This window comes from Chamaea fasciata, unplaced genomic scaffold, assembly GCF_029207755.1.
Source record: "Chamaea fasciata isolate MVZ Bird 193981 ecotype frontalis unplaced genomic scaffold, bChaFas1.0.hap1 SCAF_5, whole genome shotgun sequence".
In the NCBI taxonomy this organism is placed as follows: domain Eukaryota; kingdom Metazoa; phylum Chordata; class Aves; order Passeriformes; family Sylviidae; genus Chamaea; species Chamaea fasciata.
In genome coordinates, this window is record NW_027094090.1 from 24,312,299 (window position 1) to 24,336,511 (window position 24,213).

The window sequence follows — 24,213 nt, forward strand, 5'->3', positions numbered from 1 at the left end:
AGTAACTTTGTTCATGGTGTGAAAGTTAGGTCTTGTTAAATTTAGCATTGACTTTCAATGCCCTCAGTAACCTTCCTTTTCAGCCTGCTCTTCTAAACTCTCCATCTGCATCTTTTACCTGTTTGACTTCTGTCTGCTGTCATTCTGTCTGTCTGTCAGTTCAACAGTCTGTGATCTCCATGCAGCTTTAATCTCACAGTATCTTGCCGATCTCCTAATTGGTTTTTCTCTTCTGCACTAAGTACTAATCTCTCTTGTTAGGCCACAGCAGTTCCTGCCCTCAAAGAGTGAACACCACATAACCATAACACAGTTTGCTTGTGGACATGCTGACTTCTCTGCTGGCTTATCACTTGGTTTGTGATAGGTTGTGCTGAAGCGAGGCCAGGCTCTGTTCGTGAGCTCAGGGTTTCACTGTGTCTTCAGGTTCTTCCTGTGATGCTACAAACAGCACTTCTCATGAGTGACTTGTCATACCAGCTACTCTCACTTCAGGTTTGTAATGGGCAAAATCCTTTCTCTTCCTTGCTTCCTGTGTCTCAAGCAGAGAGGACTGGAGTGTGCTATGGTGGGCCATGCCCATCCATGCTGCATCTGCTCCCAGCTGTTACCCCGTAACTTTAAAAGAGGTGAGTGAAGAGAGAGAGACCCTGTCTTCGTGGAGCGCTATAGGGAAGCTTCTATGGTTGAATCCATCTCACAGGCCAGTGGGGCAGTGAAAGACTTTTAATTTAGCCCTCATCTGGCTACCCTGCATTCTTTATACACATCTCAATGTCTTCAGCTGGAGAAACATGAAAGATACTGCTCATCCATCAACTTCAGCAAGTACTAAACATTCCAGCTCTCCAAGCCAGTCCTGCAAATAAAAGCTTTCAGCATCTCTCCTATGGTTCTTCTTGACAAGAATATGGACTGTGTTCCTTAAAGTGAATGTCTGAATCCATCGGACAATATTTGCCTTTGGTTTTGGGTTGCTGAGCATGAACTCCAAAATTAAAAGCATGAAGAAACCTACTCCATCATTCAACAAAGGCAGCAACGTTCATCAGCAACAGCAAAACCAGCAGGTCTGAGGCACATCTCTTCCTGTAATACAGCTCAAGCGATTTACAAAATACATCAAAAACCCTCCAGCTTTCCAGTAGAACTGGAGGAGCAAAACAGCCTCTGGTGGTGGAAGATCCTTGGAGAAGGGATGAAGGATCACTTTCTTGGTCACAACTCTGGCTAAAATGATGTTTATGATGGTCAAATCATAGTTAAGAGACTTGAGAATTACTAAGTGGGCTGTTCTTCAAGAAACCTGAAGTCGAAGTGACTTTAAGGGAGCGCAAGGTATGGTGGTACTGGGCTGTAGCATCACTCAGAAACCTCTGGCTGCATTTTATGAGGGTTGTATTTTGAGGCTGAAGTGAGCTCTGCAGAATGAACTTAGTATAAATATTGTTTATTCTAGGAACAGGAAATTGGTTTTAGAGAACATGAGGGTTTGTAAAGGAAATGTATTACTATTGCATTGCATTGCTTAATTTGCAAGATTTTTTGGGCAGCGAATAATAGTCCATTAATGAACAGTTGTACATCAGTTCTAAAGCAGTGTGGGGTTTTTTCCAAATGTTAAATCATAACCAAGTAATTATAGACCTAAAATACAAAATCAGTAATAGAAAAATGAGGAAAAAATAATCACCAGAACACTTTTTAGGTAAATAAAATTAAATTATGTAGTTCTGAATTTACCTCCAGCAATTAACACCAATTTAGAACTAATATAGGGAAATGCTTTGCAAGGCCTTAAATTATGAAGAAATAACTTAAGCCTGTTGCTTAAAGAGGGTAGATAGAATTCAAGAATTCAAGTGTAGAGGCCATCAGGTATTTAGCAGCTCTCATGTAACAGCCTGAGAGAGTTGAGGCTTGTGGAACTGGAGGAGGTGGGTTTTTTAAAGACTTTGGAAATGGATATTTAATGAATAAAGCACAGCTGGTAAGACACCAGTTAAGCAACTGTGAAAGCAAAGTTGTTTGTTGGAAGAGCAGGCTTGTTTGACTCCAGTGAGATACTGAGCAGTTCCCACTAATGACAATTATCAAGTTGTTATTTTGTATATAAGATTAATGAAAATGGTTAAGTGTGCATAGTATAAGTTTGTTTGGGCTATCTTTGCTTAGCCTTTGCTCTCCCAAGAGCTTCTTTGTGCTGTACTAGCAGTGTGGCCGCCCTTCACTGTATCTAAGGACAGCTAGAGAATCTCTTTTCAACTTTGACTTTCCTGTTTCTTCTCAGCAGGCTGCAAAATTAAATCTCCATGTGTAGTATTAAAGTCAGCATGCTCTTCTCTTTGCCTGTATGTTGTTGTACACACATTTCTGTATAGGTGGTTTTAATGACAAAGTGCTGTGGTAGGAGTATTTTTTATATCTGTTTTGTTTTATCAAATGCATGCAAAGCAAAGCATGTGAGAAGAAAAATTCCCGTAAGTAATACTCAGCCTGTGTTTATGAAGGTCATTGTTTGTTCTTCCACTGTTTATGACCTAATTTGCTTCTTTTTTATTTTCTCCCTCTCCTCTTGTGCTCCATTTTCCATCACGAACAGCATATGCAATTTCCCAGATTAGTTTCAGGCAAACATCCCTGGGAGCTGTCACGCCCTGACAGCAAGTACAAGAACACTTACTTTAGAAGGTAACATGGTCTTCTCAACCTTTGTTAGGAAAGGAGAGGCTCTGTCATCCTTCTCATGGAGACTGGTACTAACTTACCTCTTGTTCTAGCCTGAACTCCAAAGGAGCTGAAGCAGTGGTTTGGGACTGAAAGAAATAGCACACTCTTCTCTCAGTTGCCCTGAGAGGGCAGCATCTTGCCTGGGCTCTTGGGGACCAGCAGTGTGATGGTGGTAGCTGGGCACTGATGGCAGAAGCTGTTTCGAGGAGTGTTGTGGCCCAGGGTGGGGGCAATAAATCAACTGATTTACTTTTTCTTTCAAAGTCCTCCTTCTAAGTGTTTGTATCAGCAGCTTCCATTATCTCCCATCTACCATATGCTCCTGCTGTATTTATCTTTTTCTTTCCTGAAATGTGCCTTTCCTGAATCTAGCTTACCTACCCCCTTTTAACTCCGACAGTGACACAAAACATGAACAGTCAATTGTGCAAGCTCTGAAACGTGCACTGGTTCTAATGACACTGGTTCTTTTCTGCTGATCTTTCTGATCATCTTGTTTATTTAGATAATAAACTCTCCCACTTGGTGTGTCTGCTGTAACTCTGAGTAACATCCTGAAAAAGAGCAACCCTTGGCATGCCTCCTTGGATTTGGCTACACTGCAGCAGCCCTGGTCTCCCAGCCAGGCTTGCCACATACTCTATAGACTTGTACAAATGGAAAGCTGACTATGTGAGAAAAGGGACAAACACTGTGAGGTGAACAGTTTGAGGGTGTAAGAGGAGTGGAGATGGGATTCAAAAGTGATGCTACTTCAATACACAATTGGTTTTCCATTGTCATAAATCAAGCAGAGCTTAGTGGCAAAGAAACAGTGACATGACAAAATTGAGACCCGAGGGTATCCAGAATGCTCTGTGAACAAAAGGCATTACTTCGTGGAGAAAATCAGGCAGCACAAGGAGGTGTCACCCACGAAAAGAAATGAAAAAGACCCAAATACGTGCTAGAAGACAGTCAAGCATAAAAGTGGAAGGACAGGGCAGGAAAAAAAACCCGCCAACAAATATTTGCAGAGGAAATGTGGAATGAAGGCCAGAAAGCATGCAATGAAGGACAGAGCTGGAGGGAAAGTAGCGTGATTCAGGGTGAGCAGCTCCAGAGTGAGCTCCAGTGCCTGCGGGCTCAGCCGGACCCAGCGGCACCTTGAGCAGCACCAGGACAGCGGCGCAGCCCAGGGCGGCTGCTGCTCCAGGCCGCCTGACAGAGTTCAGTCCAAGCCTTCCTTGCCTGTGCTGCTCTCCGCAGCCGCCGGGCTCGGGCGGTGAGGGGCAGCCCGGGCTGAGCGCGACCCGCGCTGCGGCGTTGGAGGCCCGCAGCACCACCTAGTGCCGCCCGGCCGGGCCGAGCCAGCCCCCACTGCCATTGCAGCACCGCCTTCGGGGAGAACCGAAAGCAGGTACTAAAAAATTATGCCCATGGTTTTGATAGGCAGCAATGACTGAAGTGGAAGTAGCAGAATCGGTCCGCAGTGCCTGCTCCATTGGGGGGGGATTGTAATGTGTCATACAGGCAGTTTCCCTTTTTAAAAATTTATTTAAAGAAAAAAAATAATCTAAACCACTTATGTATCACTGGAATACTTTAGTGCACAAAGACAGCATTGGACAGTACCTGGCCAAACTCTGGGGCTGCCCTCGTTTTCAACAGCTCTAGCATAATGAGACATCAAAGTCTAGTAGCAAAATATCCCTGCAACAATCCAAATATAAAACTTTTTGTACAAATATATTTTTCTTTATAGTACGGAATCACTCTTAAAATACATAATTTCCTTAGCAAAAGTTTGCAACAATATTAAAATAAATAAAATATCCTAGAGAACATTCAGTTCCATAATAAAACTGCAAACCGGAAGTGTATAAAAATTAATTTCATAATTAAAGTCTACTTCTGAGAGGTTTTGTTTTTTGGGGTTTTTTTGGGTTTTGTTTTTTTTTTTTGGCCAAAGTAAAAAGCATATAAAGACGCCAGACGTATGCAGACTATTACAGGTCCTCTGCCAGGAGTCCTACCTTTTGCTAGATACTGATGTCAGCCTGCACTCATCCAACTGAGTGTGTGTAGGGTCAGGCTAACAGTCTCCTAGGTTTTAAGAGGAAATATCAATTCTCCCTTAACTGTGGAGACATGACAGATGTTGATTGGCTTCCAAGACAATATCCTCTCTTCCTTCATTTTCACCTATGCACGTGGCATTTGGCCTTTCCTGCTAAGCTGAAATTACAGTTTCTGCATGGAAAACAAAGAAGAGGAAGTTTTCTGTGTGCCTTGCTGATATTGTCCCTTAATTCATTTGCAGGAAGTGAATCCACAGAAGTTTTTTACACACTGATTTTTCTATTTTCCACCCAGGTCTGATTATTTTTTTCATGTTCTTCCTGCTGTCTAGTCCTCTCACCCTGGCAAGAACATTTCTAAAAGTTTTCTGAAACAATTACGTCAGGCTAGGCAGGTTACTTCAGCTTGCCATTTCATTTGTATCCAATCACAGCAGCTTTCCAAAGGAAATCTGGTTTCACCACTGTAAGTGGCAAAACCTCAAAGAATGTACTAACTTGCACATGATTAACCATGGAAGGGAAGCAATTCCGACATGCTCGTGCGGTCGCTGCAGTAAACACCTCCTGGAAGGCTGAATTTGTGCATGGCTGAGGCAGGTTCAGAAGTGCTGGTCCTGTCATCACGGGGCACTGCTGACCATTCACTCCACAAAGAGGGTCTCTACACAGCATCTCACAGTCTTGTCTCCTGCACTTCCTCCTCCGTCTCCTCCTGCAAGGCAGTGATTTGGGGTCGGGGTTTGCGTTTGCTGGAGTTTCTGTGGTGTGCTGGGAGTAGCTTAAGGCGCTCAGCGTGACTGATGGCCTGCCTGAAGGAGCTCTTCTCATTCAGCAGCTTCTGAATGGATTCGTACTGCCTCAATTTATTGTCCTCGATTACCTGGAGAAACATCACTCGGTTAGATGAGCAGTGGTGGTGCTGACTGAATTCAGCTAATGCAACTAATAGAACAGGGTAGAGACGTGAAGACATGGCAAACATCTTCTAACAGAAAAAGGCCAATTTACAATTTCTAATTTCTAGTTTGCAGTTTCTAATTACAACCACAAAAACATACATTAAAATTTGAACTTATGGAAAAGGTGCCTATTCCCCAAATTACAAAATTCCCCAAATTACAAAGCCTGGACTGGCTGGTTTCCCCCAGTGACTTGGTTTTACCTCTGGGTCCCTTTGTTGAAGTCTCCCAGTACCTTGGCATTTCCCTGGCACTGCTAGACCGCCTGGGTAAGAAAGTGTTAATTTTTCTATCTCAAGCAGAGGGAGAAGGCTGCCAGCAAGGTGCCAGGCTTTCTTTGCTTTCTTCTCACCAAACAAGGAAGCGCTGCTCACCTCCGTTTGGAGGAGACAGCAAGTTTGCCCTGTAAGGTTGTGCCAGTCTCCCCTGTCAGGCAGGAGCCAAGGAAAAAGCAGGCTCCTTCACTGGCACTGCAGTGTCAGCACATCTCTGGTAAGGGCACAGCTCTTACAGGAGAGAACTTTGAGCATCTCTGTTGCTAAAACATGGTCTGGAGGGGGGGAGGTCTTTCCAGAGCAGAGGTTGCCTGCCTGCTAGGGCTCTGCTGCCACAGCAGCTGGGGATGAGACTGAGTCCAGCGCACACAGAGGAGCAGCACATCCAAAGGGGTGTACAACCTGCCTACTGACTAGCCTGCTTTAACTCCAGGCAGTGTGCCTCCTGCCGTGCTAATGCAGCCAATCAAATAGATATCAAAAACCATGTTTCACTCTGCTAATAAAATTTAGATGCCCTCTCATAGAAGAGTCAAAAAAATACGGAGAGAGGAACCTAATTTTTAAGAACAATTTACATACCTTGCCTTTTCTGTACTAACCATTTCTACGTAACACAGGGAATACCCCAGGATTCCAGTAATTTGTCCTCTTGATTACACATGAAAGGAATATTTACATGGCTTGTTGAAAGAAATCAGCAATTCTGATCAGCACATACTGGGAAACCCCTCTTCCCTAGGCAGCCTCCTATTGCTCTAGTGCAGCTAATTCTGCATTTTCAATTGTAAAACTCTGTGAGATGCTGAGATTTTCTGAATCTCCTGAACCAATCAAAAATATAAGGCACCTGGATCAGCAGCTGAATAACCTACATAACTTTCCTTCTTTCTCCTCCAGAATATGACCCAGCTCATCTGAACAGAGGTATCTGTGACAGATCAGGTGAAAGAGCAAACTGGAGCCTGCTGCAATTCTGCCAATGGATAGTCTGCTCCACTGCCCTGAATGACCCCCATCAATCCAGAAAACATCATCATTTCCACTCGGTGTGTTTTGCATGTTCATCAAATGCAGTGAGACAACAGTAAGTGGGCCTATGAGAAACGCTCACCAAAAATCTCTGGCACTCCAGCATCGCCTCCAGCCTGTGCTCGGAGAGTATCACTGTGCAGTTGGCAAATGCATGCTTCAGGGTCTTCCTGATCACCTGGGAAGTTCTGAAAGGCAAACAAACACTGGCATTCAGACTGCAGTGTGCATGGCCATAGCTGCATTGACAGCTTGGCTGTGGGCTGTAGAGCTTCCATGCAGGGACACAGTTCTGAGGTGCCCCAGCTGCATCTCTGCTGTCAAAGTACCTATCAGCCATGGAGTAAAGGTTGTAACCAGGCTTCCCTGAACCCCTGCACAGAATTACCAACATACATTACTGAAATCAGGTTTAGTAATAGGCCAGACAAGTTACAAAAGATCTCTTTAGATGGTGCCACCTCACAGGTTTTCTTATTCCGTATTAGAAAACAGAACAAATGAACAAAACATACACAGGGTCCAGGTGAGCACTTGGTTCATCGAGCAGCAGGATTTTAGCTTTGCTGAGAACTGACCGGGCGAGGCACATCAGCTGTTTGTGGCCATGGCTGAGGACACAACCTCCATCCACAAGAACAAAATCAAGCTTGCCTGGAAATTGCTCGATTACAGACTTCAGCCCGACCTGCCGGAGAAAAAAAAGGTCACAAAAGACTGGCAAGATAGAATTACTGCTGACTGTGGTAATCCTTTACATCATTGTAAATGCTATGGTTACTAGGAGTTTAAAAAGAAATTTAAAAAATTTATATGCTACATTACAGCAACAGAGAAAATAACCCCAGCCACCATGGTTGTTGTCTCTACAGCTCTGACAGTGTTTCCAGGGGCTCCTTTTGCTGCCCCAAAGGTCTTTGGGCACTTTGGTTATACTAATGGCACAAGGGGCTTCTCTCTGGCACTGGTGACAAAGCCTTCAGAGGGGTGCCCATGCCAAGTGAAGCTGCTGCCTTTGTACCAGAAACCAGAGTCCAGCCCAGGAGATATTTTCTGTTTCTTCCAGAACTCCTCTTTACTCTTCTTGGGAGATTTACACCTCAAAGCGAAGCTTTCCGTCTTCCACAAATCCAAACCAACTGTGGTCCTTACCCTTATCAGTGTTCAGGGAGACATTTTCACTAAATATGAAAACTAGGAAATGTATGTGAGTTGCATGGCTCTAAAAAAATGTAATGAAACCCCAGGAATTTTTGAAGGCCCCCGCCCTTGGATTTTTTAAATATTACTGATCTGCAACGAATTTGCATTCCAGGGAAAACAAGAATTTGGAATTCCTACAAAGTGTTTCCACTTTGCATGGAAACCATATTAAACTGTGGTGTATGGGTGTATGTGTTGTGTTTCTGAAGAGCTTGTGCTTTAATTTGTCAGCAAATTAAGGCCAGTGATTTGTTCCTTGTTCTCTTTTGAAGACACATTGTGTCCTTGATGAAATTTTGCATTCAATGGATGGAACAAGTGCTTTCTTCTTAAAACTGCACAAGGTCTCTTCATGTACCCGTAGGGTTCAGACAGGTGACTGCGGGAGTAAGACTTCAGCTCACAGGTTGACACAAGTCTGATAGATTCAGGTGCTGAAATATGGGGGCAATAAAACACGAAACACCAGACAAGGCTTTGTTCTCTGCAGTTGATTGCAAGGAGTGTAAAAAGCTGATGCTGATCTCAGGAGGATCTTCTAAATCTTTAGCAGTCAACATGGGTCTGGAATAAGCTGACAGTTCATTTCTGTGCCGTGCTCCCAGAGTTATGCTGACTCACTCCTACTGCCAAGCCAGACTTCAAGAGCGTGAACTTGGTAAATAATCCAATCACTCCTAGTAAAAAAGTATTACAGCTCTTTCTTTTTTCTATTTGCTTTGCATTCTTTCCTGCGTAATGAAAACCTCAGTATCACATACAGATTTGCCAAACTCCTTAATAATAAACATTTCAAAATAAAATTTTTTTTCAAGCCACTGTAAAAGAAGTTTAGCTCTTTAAAATCCTAAGCTCAATTCAAACACACACTGGAAACAATCCTCTAAAGCAGGAGAGCTTATCTTCTTCAAGAAAGGGGATATTGATCCACACTAGACTAAGTCGCACACCTGTAAGCATTTTTTCATACATGAGACTTGCAATGAACAGGGAAAACGGCACCAATTTATGGTTAGGTCTGTATTAATTAGGTCATCTCTACCTTGAAAAAGGTATCCACTTTCTAGGCTGTGGCCCTTTCCCTCCTGTAATGCTCACCTGACCTTTCCTGGGCATTACAGACACCTCTGCAACCCATGAAGCACTGTCAGAGCCAAGAGGTGGCACCTGACAACTGCAATGTGTGTGACCAGTGCAATATGGAAACAGAATCTGGCCCCTAATCTTTGGAATTGGGGAAAAAAAAACCCCAAACGTTGTTGTAACCTGAACAAAATATTAGAAGGCAACCTTCAGTTTGAAAATTCTATCATTCCATGACTCTTATTTTCCATGGCAGAGGAAGCTCCATGACACAAGTACAACAAAAGTCTGAATGCCTTGTCAGAGAGAAATCCTCTCAGCTGGCTTCACATTGGCCTGGGTATTGAATAACTATTTATATAAAACATAATACATATGGTTTGTAGCACAGCATGACCTTCCCCCTGCACTTTTTTCCTAAGATTCTACGTAAATGTAAAATATTACAATCATTTGACCTCCACTGCACCCTGAGGTAACCACATCACCAGAGGGAGACAAATAACACTGAACAGCTTTACCTCCTCTGCAACTTTCCATATTTCTTCATCATTCCACTGCCCGTAAGGATCCAAATTCATCCGAAAAGTTCCAGAAAATATGAACACTTTCTGCAAAATAAAAGACATACAGACACAGGTAGACAGATTACCTGAAACATTGTATAAAACATTGGAAATGGTGAAGCATACAGACAAAAGAACAACCTTCTGCAATTACCAGATAGAGCTAACTGCAAGGTATTAAATTTTTTTTTAATTATTTTTTTTAAAAAGTGATTTTGAAAACACATATTTAGATTTTGGCAAGTATCCTAACCAAACCTATCCTAACCTATCCTATCCTATCTTAGCCAAACTTGTCTGAAAACCAGCAAACCCCAAATTTCAGCAGTTTTCAGAATAAAATATTTCCTGTACTTCATTTTGAAATAAACATTTTAAAACTATTTGTGAGTCTGGATTACATGAAACATATTCAGACAAACAAAAAAAAATGTCAAACTAAAGTGTGTGTTTCCACAATTTTGTTTAGAGAGAAGAAAACTTGCTTATTTGTCAAAATTCAGGGACATTGTCCTACATTGTTTTTCACCAATGAATTTCTTTTTCTAATAAATTGTAGACGAGTACACATCTCAGCATCATTCTGTCCCCTGGCATTTCACCATGCCCCAGTCCTGTCTCTAAAGCTGTTCTTTCCCTCTCTCACTGTCACATGTCTGAACTGTGACAGAGCACAACTGCAGCAGCAACAATCTGCTCTGTAAGAGTTTTCCCTGCTGGACACTGCGGGCTGGGCTCACTCCCCGCTCTGTCTATCTGTTAGATACACGTCTGGTAGCTCAAGAAGCAGTGACTCAGGCAAAATTAAATATTTGTTTAACCTCTTTTTACATGGGGTGGATTCTGATGGAAATTAGATTCTTCAAGGGACTCTGAGGCTGTACAACATTTCTTAAGAAACTACTTTTTTCTATGCTGTGAGGCACACCTGTTTGTAGCAGGGAGAACTTGCTCTCAAAGAATTTAAGTGCCTTGTTGAGAAATATTACCATTTTCTTGCTCTTTCCTTGTAAGTATGCAACAAATACCAAGAGAAAATACAATCAAATACTTTGATACAAGTATTTTTTTTCCATCTTTCTAAACTAAGTATTTATTTAGAGAAAAAGTGTTGAAATGCCAGTGATTCACAGCCATGTAAGTTCCTGGAGTCTTGGTAGTCAAACACTACCAAAAGCATTGAAGGACTAGGTGTACCAGCAGAAAATAACTGAAAGAATACACTTAGCAAGTGCTCCCCCAGAGTCTGGCCTGTCTACCATAATTTCCATCTGACCCAGCCTGGGAACTTGGCATTCTTTCATCAGATTTCAAAGTGATTTATATGCACATTTACATTAATCATTTAATTATGATTAATTAAAAGTGCAAACATTGCAGAGGAAAATAAATTACATTAATTAATTTGCTAAATTAAGATGTGCGTGCCATTGCCAACTTATTTGGTGTAAAAGAGAAGGAAATAACTAATCCAAGAAACCAGAGGAGAAAAGCAGCTGCACTGTGGTGCTGTGCACTCAGTGGGGTGGATTTAAGTGCAATGACACCTTCAACACAAGGCAAAGAACACCCTGACAGAGCTGCAGAACCACACTCAGCTAAAGATTAATCACTGAAGTACTTTTTGTAGAGACAACAGGGAAAGAGTAGACTCTTTCCCTTATAATTGTTATTGTTAGTAGCAGTGTACTTCAGTGAAGTACAGCACAGTCCTTTTCCCATGCCCTGCACTGGTTAGGTGGCGTGAGTGGGGTGACATATTTGCAGCAGGATTAGGTTCTTCCAAGTAGTAGGTGTGGTGGAAACAACAATGCTGTGGAAACAGTGTCAGACGTGGGTTTGTTCACACTGTGAGCCCCATACATTTACTAATGGAATACGTGTTTTCATTTCTCAGTGGTAAAGAATAGTTAACTGAACAAACCAGTTTTAAAGAAGATAGGGCTGAATAACATTCCTGCTGAAGTGCACCCCGCAGAGCAATACAGGGGATAACTTTCTTCTGAAACTGCTGCTGTTTCTAATAACTGTGCTTTCAAGAAGCAGGGCACTAAAAACAAGCTATTCCCAAAAGCAGGGTTGGTTTTTCATTCCCAAAAAGTAAATATGTCATTGTCCTGAATTCCGGTACTTCTCTCCCCATTTCAACACCTCCTTCCTCCCAGCTCATTAGAAGCCACGTAGGGTTCACTTAAGTAAATACCATATGAGTCACCTGGGCAATTTAGAGTCTACTTGAAGATAAGCAGAAACAAATCTCTCCACCTTCTTAAAAACTAGAAGTCTAAAGTGAAACAAAAACACCCAAAAGTGAATATGAAGGAATGAATACATTGTTCATAAATATGGAAGAAGTAGAAATAAGGAGAGCATTGGAAGGGTGAATGAATGGCTGGGTAGACTGGCAGCAAATTTGGAATCATTTCCTTCTCAGTCACTTGTTCACATTCCCACAGGATGATAGTGGGTGTGATTATACAACAAATAGTTTCTAACACCTGCCATCCGCCCAAAAGCAAAACATTTGGAAACATAAATATGGTCGTGTTTATATTCTGACCACCCCAAATATTGCAAATCAACCCTTCTGAAGGGCGTTAATCCCCATTAGTGGCTACAGCCTCTGTGTATTTATGTGTGTGGCAATAAGCTTCCTATGCAATTTATGTGTTATGTGGAGAATCAAGACCCCAGAGTACCTAAGGAGATGCTTACAGAAGAGGCAAGGTTCAGCTGACAAGAGGCTGCTAAGGAGTGAGAGTATCCTGGCTGGGAGTAGCTGCTGCTGCAACCTGTGCACAAGTCCTCAGCAACGCCCTTGGACCCTTCTTCCCACATGCCCCAGGACTGGAGAACAAATGTAACATCAGCTGGAACCAGGCAGCAGCTCCATGCACAGAGAAGTTACCAGTAACGACAGCATGACCTCCATGTAGCCTCCTCTGCTTTGTCCGTGTTCTAGCAGCAGTATCAACATGAAATAAAGTCAAGTTACTATGTGAATGCTTTAGCACTAGGTGCAAAGTTAGAGGATTTGTTTTCATAAGTGTCCTTTAGGGACTTTACATTGACATAAGAATAAGAGCACAGAAATAATAACCAGAAAGGTTTCTGGGGCCACTTCTGTAACATTCTCCCTTGAAGACATCTGCCTCCCATAGCGCTTTTGGGTAAATATAAGCGCTGTGCTCCTGGCAACACTGAACCCATGAGGTAGAAAACAACCTACGTAGTGCCCAAAATGAGCATGAGCATGGGGGGTTGTTAATGAACACCCCCAGGGGCTCTGTGCAGGGCTCTGATGCAGCGGGCGCTCCCGCCATGGTGGTGCCAACTCATCCCAATGCCCTGCAGGAGCCCAGGCTTGGCAGGAGCCGCTGTGGGAGCACCTCGGGAAGGGGCCCTGCTCGGCAGCTGCAGGAGTGTGCTGGCACACCACAAAGCAGCCATGACCTCCAAAAGGAAGCAGGCCTGAAGGGTATGAGAAACAGTGCTGGAGACAGACAGACAGACAGAGACAGACATACAATGAACAGAATGCGATAGCTGCTGCGAAACTGGAAATACAAAGATAAAAGTTGCAAAATTTCGCTTCTTCAGTAAAACAAAGGAGCAAAACAATTTTTTTTTGGTTTTTTTTTGTCACCGGCAGTCCTGTAAACTGTCGGAAACTTGTTCTCCATGTCAAGCTTGATTTAAACTCTATATGGAATATTTACATGTGGAAAACAGTGTGAGATCCACTAGGATGCATGGAATAACACTCAAGAAAACATCAGAAATCATCCCCTTTCCTTGGAGCTAGGAGCACCTCATGGGTGTCAGGTTTCTCATTGCTTGTTTTAACTGGAAATCAACTGCAGGTCTCCTATTCTCCATTCAAAGACAAATTTCTGAAGGCAGGTTCTCAATCTGACTCCATCAAACACTTCAGGATGCAATCTGCATGAGGACCCATGCAGGAAAGCCTTAGTGTGTTGAAACCAAATGCAGCTGGAAATCCTCACTCCGGAAACGTGGTGGGCAAATACCTGCAGAAGAATCATCAGGAAGGCCTGTCCAGGAAGAAGGGATAATGGGTGCAAAGGTGCAGCCTGGTGTCAGTGGAGCAATTGTTTTGTGGGAGAATGACAAACAGCCCGTAGGAGCAGTGTGGCACACGCTGTGCTTCAGTGTGAGAAGCTGCAGCAGGGAATTTCCTTGTGAGTGCTTCACAGATAGGTTTTATATGATTTAACCCTTCACACCACTGCAAGGCACTGATAGCCAGATTTGAGATACTGAGAGAAACAAGGTGTTTGCACCTTTGCTTCTGCTCAGTGTGATCCCTGACCACCCTGCAGGTCATTCCAGCGCAGCCTGCATGGAGCAGTGTCTCAGTGGTCAGCAGTGTGTCCCATGTGGTTGTGCATTAGTGGGGTTCCTACAGCGGAAAAGCACTCCTTTTTTACTAAATTGGCAAACTTAGGGTTAAGGAAGATAAGGAGAGTGTTGGAAAGTTTTCAGGAGGAAGCATGCCCCAGGTAGAGCTCCATTCTCCTTTTGCTGGCAAAGCCTCTCCTGGACACAGTGAATATCCAGGTAGGAGAGCCGCCCAGGAAAGGAAAGGCAACATTTTTTTTCCATTCTGAAGCTGTAGGTGAATGGCAAAGAACAAAAGGCTCCCTTTGTTCTGCTGGGAAAGGCAGGGTGGCATTTGCAATTTCTCTTTCCTGCTGCTGAAAACTTCGTTTTGTTCTGAATGTGGGAACTTTTGTGGCATAATGTGCTGTTCTTTGCCAAAGCTTTGGTACAAGTGCTGTGAGCTGAAGGATGCAAACAGGCTGGCAACTCTCACGACCTTCCAGAGAATGGAAGGCTGGGATTATTTGGCACTGATCCAAGTATCAGTGACTTTCGAACGTGAACTAAAGGTGTAATTTTAACAATGAAGTAGCAATGCAGCTCACTAGCAGAAGGGCAAGTTACACTGCTCATGTAATAAATGTCTCTTGCATTTTGCTGATGCCTGCAGAATGTTTTCTACACCATTAGTGACTCTATAGTGAGTGGTCAGTTATGAGAATTATTCCTCATATTTTCACTGGGACGATGAGACTATTTGTTACCAAGCATTTAGATTTCTTCCCAGTCCACGCATACCCAAGGACAGCTGGAGATGGAAGATGAAAATTCTGGTGGGCAGCCACATCCCAAAGGGCAAAAGGCAGAGACCAAAAGGATGATTATGGGAGAGATAAGGAAGTCCTTTCTAAAACAGAAATTTATACTTGGCTGTATAGGCAAATTTTCCAGTGCAGGCAGACCTTACTGATAAAAGCATCCTTCATCCTATACAGCCATGCTTCAGAGGACAGTTGTATAACATACATGTCCTCCAAAAGAAATAAAAGCAGCTGCACATGCAATTCTCTGCACAGCTGCCTTGATCTGAATGGGGTACATTTTTTTTCATACTCACAAGCAACTATCACTCTGCAGAACTGAACCAGCTGTAATAAAGAAGGAAATAAAGGAATAGACAGATATGAAAATGTTGAAGAGAGGACAGAAGTGATGACAAGAGGTCAGTTATCAAATGGCAGCTTGCCAGGCAAGCCTCAGCTCTGCTGGCAGTGTGTGACTGGCAGAGTTCAGGTAAGAAATGGATCCAACCCGTGTACTCAACACCACTCGGTTAGCCTTGGTTTGTTGAGGGTGTAACACGGCAGGGAAGAAAGGGTCTGTTCTGACAAGGTCAAACTGCTAAAAGATTGCTACCTCTAGGAAATTTCATGCTCTAGAGCATGAAATGCACAGAGAAAAGAGAGTTGTACCTGCTTTGCATGCCTACTCTAAACAAAAAGCCCTTGGGCTACTATGGAATAACATATTTGAAAGGGGAGATATCACAGCTCAAAACTGATCATCACGTAGAAAAATTGCATTCTGAATCCTCCTGGTGTTTGAAAAATCAAGGCTATTTTTTTTTCCAGCATGAGTGTTTCAGTGTCTTTTAACAGTTACCTAAGCTGTAAAACTTAGAGAATTATGTTAAACTGTGTCTGTCCCAGAGTCTCTCCAACTATTTTAAAGTGCCTCATGTGGTCACTGCAACAACAGCTTTATGCACATACACTCTGGAGCTTTCAAAGACAGTATCCACCTTTCTCAGATGGGAGACTACAGGAAACAACCCAGACCTTAATGAAGACAAGATGGAAAGCAGCTTTACTGTGGGGACAGGATGGGGGGAATAGCACAATGAGAGTTTGACTGCTAACAGTTAAAAAGGGGCTGCTTGGCCTCCTTGGTTGGCCCACTCCCATGTGGGTGTGTCAAGGAGGAAGTCATCCAAGGTGACCGAGGATCAAACAATCTTTTTCAGTCTCTGGGGCTAGTAGCCACCCTCAAGGATGGATAGAGGCAGGACAGGCTGCATGGCTCCACACAGTGCAGCAGGCTGATCTGCAATCAGTCTCCCACTGCCGCCTGATACCACGAGCGACTCATTGGTAAGATTGCCATCAAGTGTTACTTTTATCAGTGTGCCACAGTCACAAGATTCCAAAGGAATGAATACTGCTATGGAGGAGATTGTGCATGTTTTGAAACTGAAGAACTATCTGATGTATAACTGCCAAAGAAGAGATGGTCAATATGTGTTCTGTTAATCACGTATCACTGTTGTTGGTAAGGATAGACAACAAAAGTACAAAAGAGTTAAAATCCTGCAGTTCATTCCAACAGTTTTCATTCCTAGCCTTATAGTGAGCAATCACCTTTTAGTGTTACTGTATGCAGACAATAACATTCATTTTTTCAGGCAGATAATCCACAGTTGTAACTGATGCAGGGCACTGTCCAGTGGCAGGAACACTGGCAAGAGGCTCAGAAGCCCTAGGTTTACATGCTTGCTATCAGTCTGCCAGGGAAAACACACGATGTGCAGTATCCACATGTTAACCATAATACATGATGTAGAGCTTCAGAAAACAGTAGCTGAGAACGCTGATTGTATTTCTTTCTTCAGGTGGCACTATCTTATCCTGAATCAAAATGCAAACTGTCTCAAAGAGGCAGGCTAGAAACACTTCTGTTTGAGCATGCTATACCTTCCCATTTCTAGAAGAGTTCTTGTGGGAGTGGCAGAGAAACCCTAAAAATGCAAAGTTTGCTGTGAATCATTGCATCCTTCCACCCATCCCTGCCGGGTATACATAACCAGTGGAAATAAAGGCACAAAAATATTCAATAATCTCATTACCTGAGGAATCACTCCAAATGCTTTTCTCCATTGCTGCACGCTGACTGTGTTCCAGGAGACTCCATCGATCTGGATATCCCCTTCTGTATTCAGCAGTCTTAAAAATGCAAAAAGTAAAGTGCTTTTTCCTGAACCTGTTCTTCCTAAAAGGCCCACCTGCAATGGAAATCATACAAGCAAACATTTAATACTCTTCACATATTAATAACAGATTAAGGCAAAATCCTTAGAGGTCTCAGCAGTGAAGAGAAGTCCAGATGGATTTCAATGTGATAGCAAATGCCATTTATGTGGGAATGATAATAGCTGAATCAAAGTCTGGGCAGACTCTTCTCTGTTTTGTTAGAATTAACCAGATGAAAAATCTGATAGCCTACCCTTAGCTGAAGCACAGATTTGCTTGTCTATTATCTTGCACTGATCAACCCAGCTCTTTGTGCCTCTTCCCTTCACTTTGCTATGAAGCCCTCATCAGCAAAATCACATCCAGAAACCAAAAACTAAGTAGGGAGTGCATTTAGATCACCCTAGTAAACTACTCCATTTTCATATGATTGAAAATAAAGGGCCTAACTCTGATTAGTGGGGTAGCTTGAGGCAGAGGCAGTGGTTACAGCAGACTTCATGCCATTGGACACCCCTAAAAACCTGTGTAAGTCCTCAACCTGCCCAGTTGGTGCTGATTTTCCTTATCCTCTAAGGTGTGAAGAAACAAATAGTATAGGTTTGGGGTTTTTTTTAAAGTTGTGTTTCCCTTGTAGGGGAATCAACCTATTGGAAGAAGGGGCAAATACCTGTAGTAACCAACAAACTCCAAGATGCTGCCTTTTCCAACATCTGGGTTTACACAGCCAACAATGTCCTGCCTGAGTGAGGGGTGCTTTTGTAGTGTGACTGTACTGGAGAACTGGCTGAAGGCTTGTAGGGTAACTGGGGCTACATCTGGCTGGTGTTGGTCAGAGCTCAATCCTAGGGACAGTTCTCTTCCACATACTCATCAATGATCTGGAGGCAGGAAGAGTCCAATGCACCATTACCAAGGTTGCTGATGATATCAAACTGAGAAATGCTGTTGACCCTCTTGAGGACGCGAGGCCTTGCAGAGAAATCTAGATAGTTTGGAACGCTGGGCAGTGTTTGATTGCAATTTAACACATCCAAATGTCAGACTCTGCACCTGGGATGGAGCAATGCCAGGCACAAGTCTAAACTGGGAGAGGAGTGGCTGGAGAGCAGCCCTGCAGAGAGGGATCTGAGGGGCTGGCTGGCAGCAGGATCAACGTGAGCCAGCTGCGTGTGCCCGAGCAGCCAAGAGGGCAAACCCCATCCTGGGCTGATCAAACACAGCATCACCACCAGCTGGGCAAAGGGGGAGATTATCCCACTCTATTTAGCTTTGGAGCAGCCTCACCAGGAGAGCTGCGTGCAGTTCTGGGCTCCACAGCGTAAGGAGGATGTGATGGCGAGTGAAGGCATCCAGAGGAGGGCAACAACACTGGTGAAAGGGCTGAAAGGAATATCCTATGAGGAGTGGACAGGAGCTTGGGCTTGTTTAGTTTGAAGAAGAAGCTGAGGGGCAACTGATGTCCTATCCCTGGGATCCAGTGAGAGGACATGTGGAAGTGGTTCAAAGCTGCACCAGGGGGAGGTTCAGACTGGACATTAGGAAGCATTTAATTACTAAGATGGTGGTCAAACACTGGACCAGGCCTCCTAGAGAGGTGATTGAGAGACCCCAAGCCTTTAAGTCTTTCAGAGGCCCTTGATAATATGCTTTAACTTCTGGACAGCCATTAAGTGGTAGGGCAGTAGGACTAGATGATCATTCCATTCCATTACATCCCTCAGTAGAGGAGATGTCCTCTGTTTCCTTCTTGGTGTACTACCTCTGCAGTAGAGACAAATTCTCTGCAGTTTAAGGAGCATCTGAGTCCAGGATTCATCACTGAACTTGAATCACAGGCCGTGAGAAAAGGATTTTTGTTTTTACTGCTCTACGTCCTCTCTGTACAGTACAAAAGTGTCTTTTGTTTTCCCTACTCCACTGCTACAAGCGATTTTCTAGGAAGTAAATCCACCAGCCCGCAGCAGCACCTGCATCTCCACGTTCCAGAAATCACAGGCATCTCTCTTTCAAAGGCAGAGTGGTTTCAGGATGGTGCGACAGGAAATCAGAACTCTGGGTTCAAAATTTTGGTGCCTTCAAACTTAGTAAATGAAACATTCAGTTCATGTAAACCACGAAAAATCTACCAAATCTAGCAGAGGCTGGTGCTATCCAAATCAAGAGTGGATATGTGCCTCATGTCAAGGTCAGGGGCCATGTTGCTGAACCTGTTTTCTCATTTACATGGAACAGTTAAAATCTCTTCTTCCTCCATACGGCTTCAGCTCAGGAAATCACAAGCCTTTCTTTCTATTCCAGCATGGATGGGCCTTTACCATGAACTTGAAGCAAAGTGTTGAACTTCTACCTAAATGCTGTCCTGAAACTAAAGCTCTGTCTTAAACACAACCCCAAACACCCATGAAGATCATTCAGAGGTTTGTCAGTCCTGTAAAGCACAGAGCTCTTTATGGTGTGCAATGCAATAATTCCGGGTGGCGTGGAGCCCTCACGGGAAGGGTGAGATGGCACCTCCACCCTCCGGCCGCCGGAGCCAGCGGTGCATTACCCTTGGCACGGCAGCCGGCATTCTTCTGTGCCCTGCCCCACCGGGTCAGGCTGTCCCCAGCACCTGCATTCACCAGCAAGCTTCCCTCTCCACAGCTGCAGAATGTCAGGCATAGGAATACGGCTTGGGAAACTGGTGCATATGTATTTTATCCTAAGTCATTTCTGTTCTTCAGTTAGTTTAGAAGATATTTTGTTTTGCAACAATTTCATTGAGAAAACCTTACTGGACTCAGAATCCTCTTTAGCCATTGAATAGGTTTATGACAATTCTATACTTAAGCTTAATAGAAGTCAGAAAAAACACAACATAACAGTGTCTTACCCTCTGCCCTGAGCTTATTGAAAAGGAAATGTTTTCTAGTACAGCAGCTCCTCCTTCACCGTATTTGGCTGTAAGATCTTTCACAGTCATTTGGCCCCCAGATGGCCAGTTCTTCTCTTCCTTCACATGCCTGTTTGCAATTACAAGAGCATCTGAAAACTGATTATTCTTCTGTGGCGTAATGCTTTTTGTCTCTTCTGTTGGCATGTCAATGAATTTAAATATTCGTCCGACAGACCGCATCTACAAATCAAAACAAACAGTATTCTAATTGTAATTCATACTAAACTATCAAAACAAATGAAATAAAATTGTTCCTAATTCCTAGCCGGGGCAGTGAGTCTTTTTTCTGTGTAAGCTACTGTCATGAGTAACCAAAACCAGTATTGTACCTTATCTATCTGTACCCAAAATCTCTTAATGTCTCTTTAAGACCTAGTGTGGCTGGAACTGGAATTGCAGGGCAGTTGGGAGGTCCCAGTCCCTTGAAAAGGGACTTTTCTTCAGGAAGGTATGGTGTTGCCCAAAACCTGAAGTTCTTTGAATAATGACTGATCTCCAAAGATCGTTAGACTGCTTGGGATTTGAAAAATGCAAAGCAGTAGTGTTAAGTAAAAAAGGAATAATCATTAAACAGTAACATTTGAGTATTTATGATTAATTACTAGGAAGTTCCATTATAATGAATTTTGTATCAGTAATTATACATATTAAGTGAAATAATAAAGTCTTGTAGTTCATGAACTTCAGACAGAAGTTGCTAGTAGCAGTATTGGTGCATTTTCAAAGGAACGTGGGACTAGAAATGATCTTCTTGATCTTATTTTTATTAAATGGGTCAAGGGTCAATAAATAATTTATCTCCTTCACTACAACTTCACTGCTCAGGTGGTCAGAAAACATTTTTTTTTTTTTACTTTATGGACAACTTTGCTGTTATAACTTTATTAAGGACTAAAGAAAATCCAGATTTAAGCCTCTTTCTTAATATATGTTCTTCTTCTCCAAACTCCCCGGTTTAAATCAAGATTTCCTGTCTCACTAGGATGTACACAGCATTTCGGATGTTTTACCAGGACATTATACAAATGCATTGTTACTTCCCTATCTATATTAGGAATATCTGCATTAAGATATCCTGGGATCATACACTCTTTTCTTCACATCTCATAGTCAGCCTTTGACTGAGGGGTGGTCAGCCAGGCTTTCCTCCATTTTAGCCATTTCTAAACAATATCCTCACTTACAACTGAGGTTATTCTTAGCAGTCCCTAAATCCAAGCCTTTGCACTTTTGTTATTTAAATCTATTTAATATCTGCCATTTAAAGTCACCTAATCCATTTAAACTCTTTTATGCCAACGCTGCCTTTCAGCTTTGTTCCATTGGCAGACTCCTTCAACACACATTTTTATTTTGTTGAGAGCATTTTAAAAAGATTACAATGAGCTCAGTCAGCAACCTAATCTTTTTGAGTAGCCTCCCTACAGGTTAATACCTACAGCTTAATGCCATTTCCTTTCTGACCAGCTCATTAACTAGTTTACAGTTCCTGTCATAATCCTGATATCCTTCATTTATATAATTCCTGAAACAGAGCCACAGTCAATGCTTTTCTGAAGGCAAATGAGATCTATTACATTACTTTTATCTGGAAAAGAAATCATCAGACACCACTATGAAGGTACTGTGATGTAACCCTAATGTCAGCAAACTTATGTGACTTCAGTCTATAAGGATCACATTTTTAGTTAATTCTTAAAAATAGTTTCTAAAGACTGCTGCTATGACACTAACAAACTGATGGTGGTAACAATGACTTCTCATTTCTCCTTCTCAACAAAAAAAATTGACAGTTGCTATTTTATCACATGCCACCACCACTGCCAGCTTGGTTTATTTCTTTGAAGTGGCCATCGTAAAATTTCCAGCTTCTCGGCCAGTTTTTCCTGAACACTTGGATGTCAGGTCTGCTCTACCTGGTATGGATGGCATTTTCCAGACTGGTTTCACATGTTTAAGTGAAATGTCCAGCTGCAGAAATGAATTACCCCTAGCTGAAGATTCTGATTTTAGATGGGCTGACTCACAGGTGTGTGTCCCCCCACAAATTGTACGATTTAGTGAGACCAGGATCCTAGCTGGTTTACATATAATCCCCACCTCAGATATTATAAATCCCACTTCTACCTTCTGCTCCATTTTTAAGTCCACATACTAAACACTGCCTTTTTAGTGGAAATTAAGATCAAGTATTCATCCCGTTTTTGAGCCATTTGCAAGCCTAGCTCTGATTTTGTAAAGTTTCTCTTCTCTATCCGCTTTTTGGCCTCCAACATGTAGCTTGTTTAGGTTAACATTAAAATCCATTCTATAGAAGCTGTAATTCCTAACACACTGTCAGAGCATGTTGTTCATGCTGGCAGTCCTAGAGTCTTCAAAATGTCTATTTTTCTCCTGTTCAGGAAACAAGTTTCAGCTCCTTACTTGAAGAAGATGTGACTTCCCTTTACATTTAGGTACCTAAGTGCCCCAGTCCAACTAATTAATTCATTAGATTCCTTGTTTTGCAAAAATTTGTTCTTGTAAACAACATTTGTTCTCTAATCTGTATTCTCAGAAATATATTTCTGTTTTAGTGGTATCGTGGAAAACCCTTTGTACATCTTGGTTTAATTGCTTTTATGTTCCGTCTGAAAAGTGCTTCTACTTGACATATTAGGTACAATTCCTTTTTGCTCTTCAATGCCAATTGAAATACTGTTAGGTAGATATTCTATGTAGAAGCAAATACAAGGGAATACTGGGATCACATCTTGTATCTCAGTATCCTGGAGCACAGTTGTGACAGAAGTACTAAAAAGCATGCTAACACACAGTCTGTCAATTCTTATTTCCATCTAAACCACTGTGCAAGATGTAAAAGCATGGTCATCATCATGTTCATGTATACATCCCAGCTCTTTTTGGTGATACAAACAGGAAGACCTCGGATCAGGCTGACAATTTTCTCTCTGTCTGACTGTCAATAGTAAATCCCAAGATGACCACCATGCAGTTATTTTAATTGGTGCTTGATAGCCATTTTAGAAATGAAGATCTTTCTTGGCTTCATCAAGACCTGCAAATGTGTGTACAGGCAGAGGTTCCCCATAACTGCTCAAGAAGTCGTACCACTACACACTGCCCAATGTCTGCTGTGAAGTCAGCTGGGTGAAGAGCCTTTCTATACAAAAGAAAGTTTCATCCCAATGTCCTAACTCCCCTGACAGACTTATCAGTTACATATGCAGGTGTTTTAGACAGTTTAATAATTTTAAAATCAATTCTGAATTCCTTGTTCTATAGCTTGAACTATTATTTAAATCTGGGCAGAATGTAGCATGTCAGGCATTTCACAAAAATATCCATTCTTCCTTTCACAGGTAGAAGTGTTCTGTCATTCATAATGACAGGTATAGGATAGGTGACAGCAAGTTTCTTATCCATTATTCCCATCAGTACTGTGCCAGCTATATTCATGTTCTTTAACTAGTACTTTTGAATAAAGGAGTATATTTACTATTTTCATCCCTATGTCTATGACATAGTGCACTATTTTTAGCCCTTCCTAATTGTATTTTACTGAGATTTTAATAGCACTGCAAATTCTTTAATTTATTTTCTCATTAATATCACTTAAATTCTCCTTAACTTGGAAGGAGAATTCATAACACAATTATATAATTCATATTTCCAGGAGGTGGAAGAAGTAATTATTTTACAAGGAAGCTAATAGAGTTGATTTAATCAGTCTCTGTGTTATCTTCTACTAAAAAGAGAGTAGTCACTCTCTTCAGACCAGACACACATGGTATTCCATGGCTGTGTTGCCAGACCTCCTCACAAACACACTGCTTGGAAAGTGCACTGTGCAACTGGGAGATCCTGTGGGAGATTGGTCCAATGGTTCATGTTGTAAAAAATCCTGTGCATTAAGTCACTGCCAAAACTGGCTCTGTAGGCAGAACATATGGTTTTACTGAGGTTACACATCATTTGCTGTTGCATACTGGGT

General features: G+C 42.4%; 1 protein-coding gene across 1 annotated transcript in view; it reads right to left on the reverse strand.

Moving 5' to 3' along the window:
- Positions 1–4,254: 4,254 nt before the first annotated feature.
- The window catches only part of CFTR (CF transmembrane conductance regulator), an 86,409-nt gene continuing 66,450 nt past the window's right edge, over positions 4,255–24,213 (reverse strand). The window contains exons 22-27 of the mRNA XM_066183045.1: positions 20,157–20,399; positions 17,158–17,313; positions 9,867–9,956; positions 7,575–7,747; positions 7,142–7,247; positions 4,255–5,673 (exon numbers count right to left, since the gene is read on the reverse strand). Coding sequence (XP_066039142.1) covers positions 5,467–5,673; positions 7,142–7,247; positions 7,575–7,747; positions 9,867–9,956; positions 17,158–17,313; positions 20,157–20,399 — 975 coding nt within the window. The 3' untranslated portion in view covers positions 4,255–5,466. The remainder of the gene's footprint in view (positions 5,674–7,141; positions 7,248–7,574; positions 7,748–9,866; positions 9,957–17,157; positions 17,314–20,156; positions 20,400–24,213) is intronic.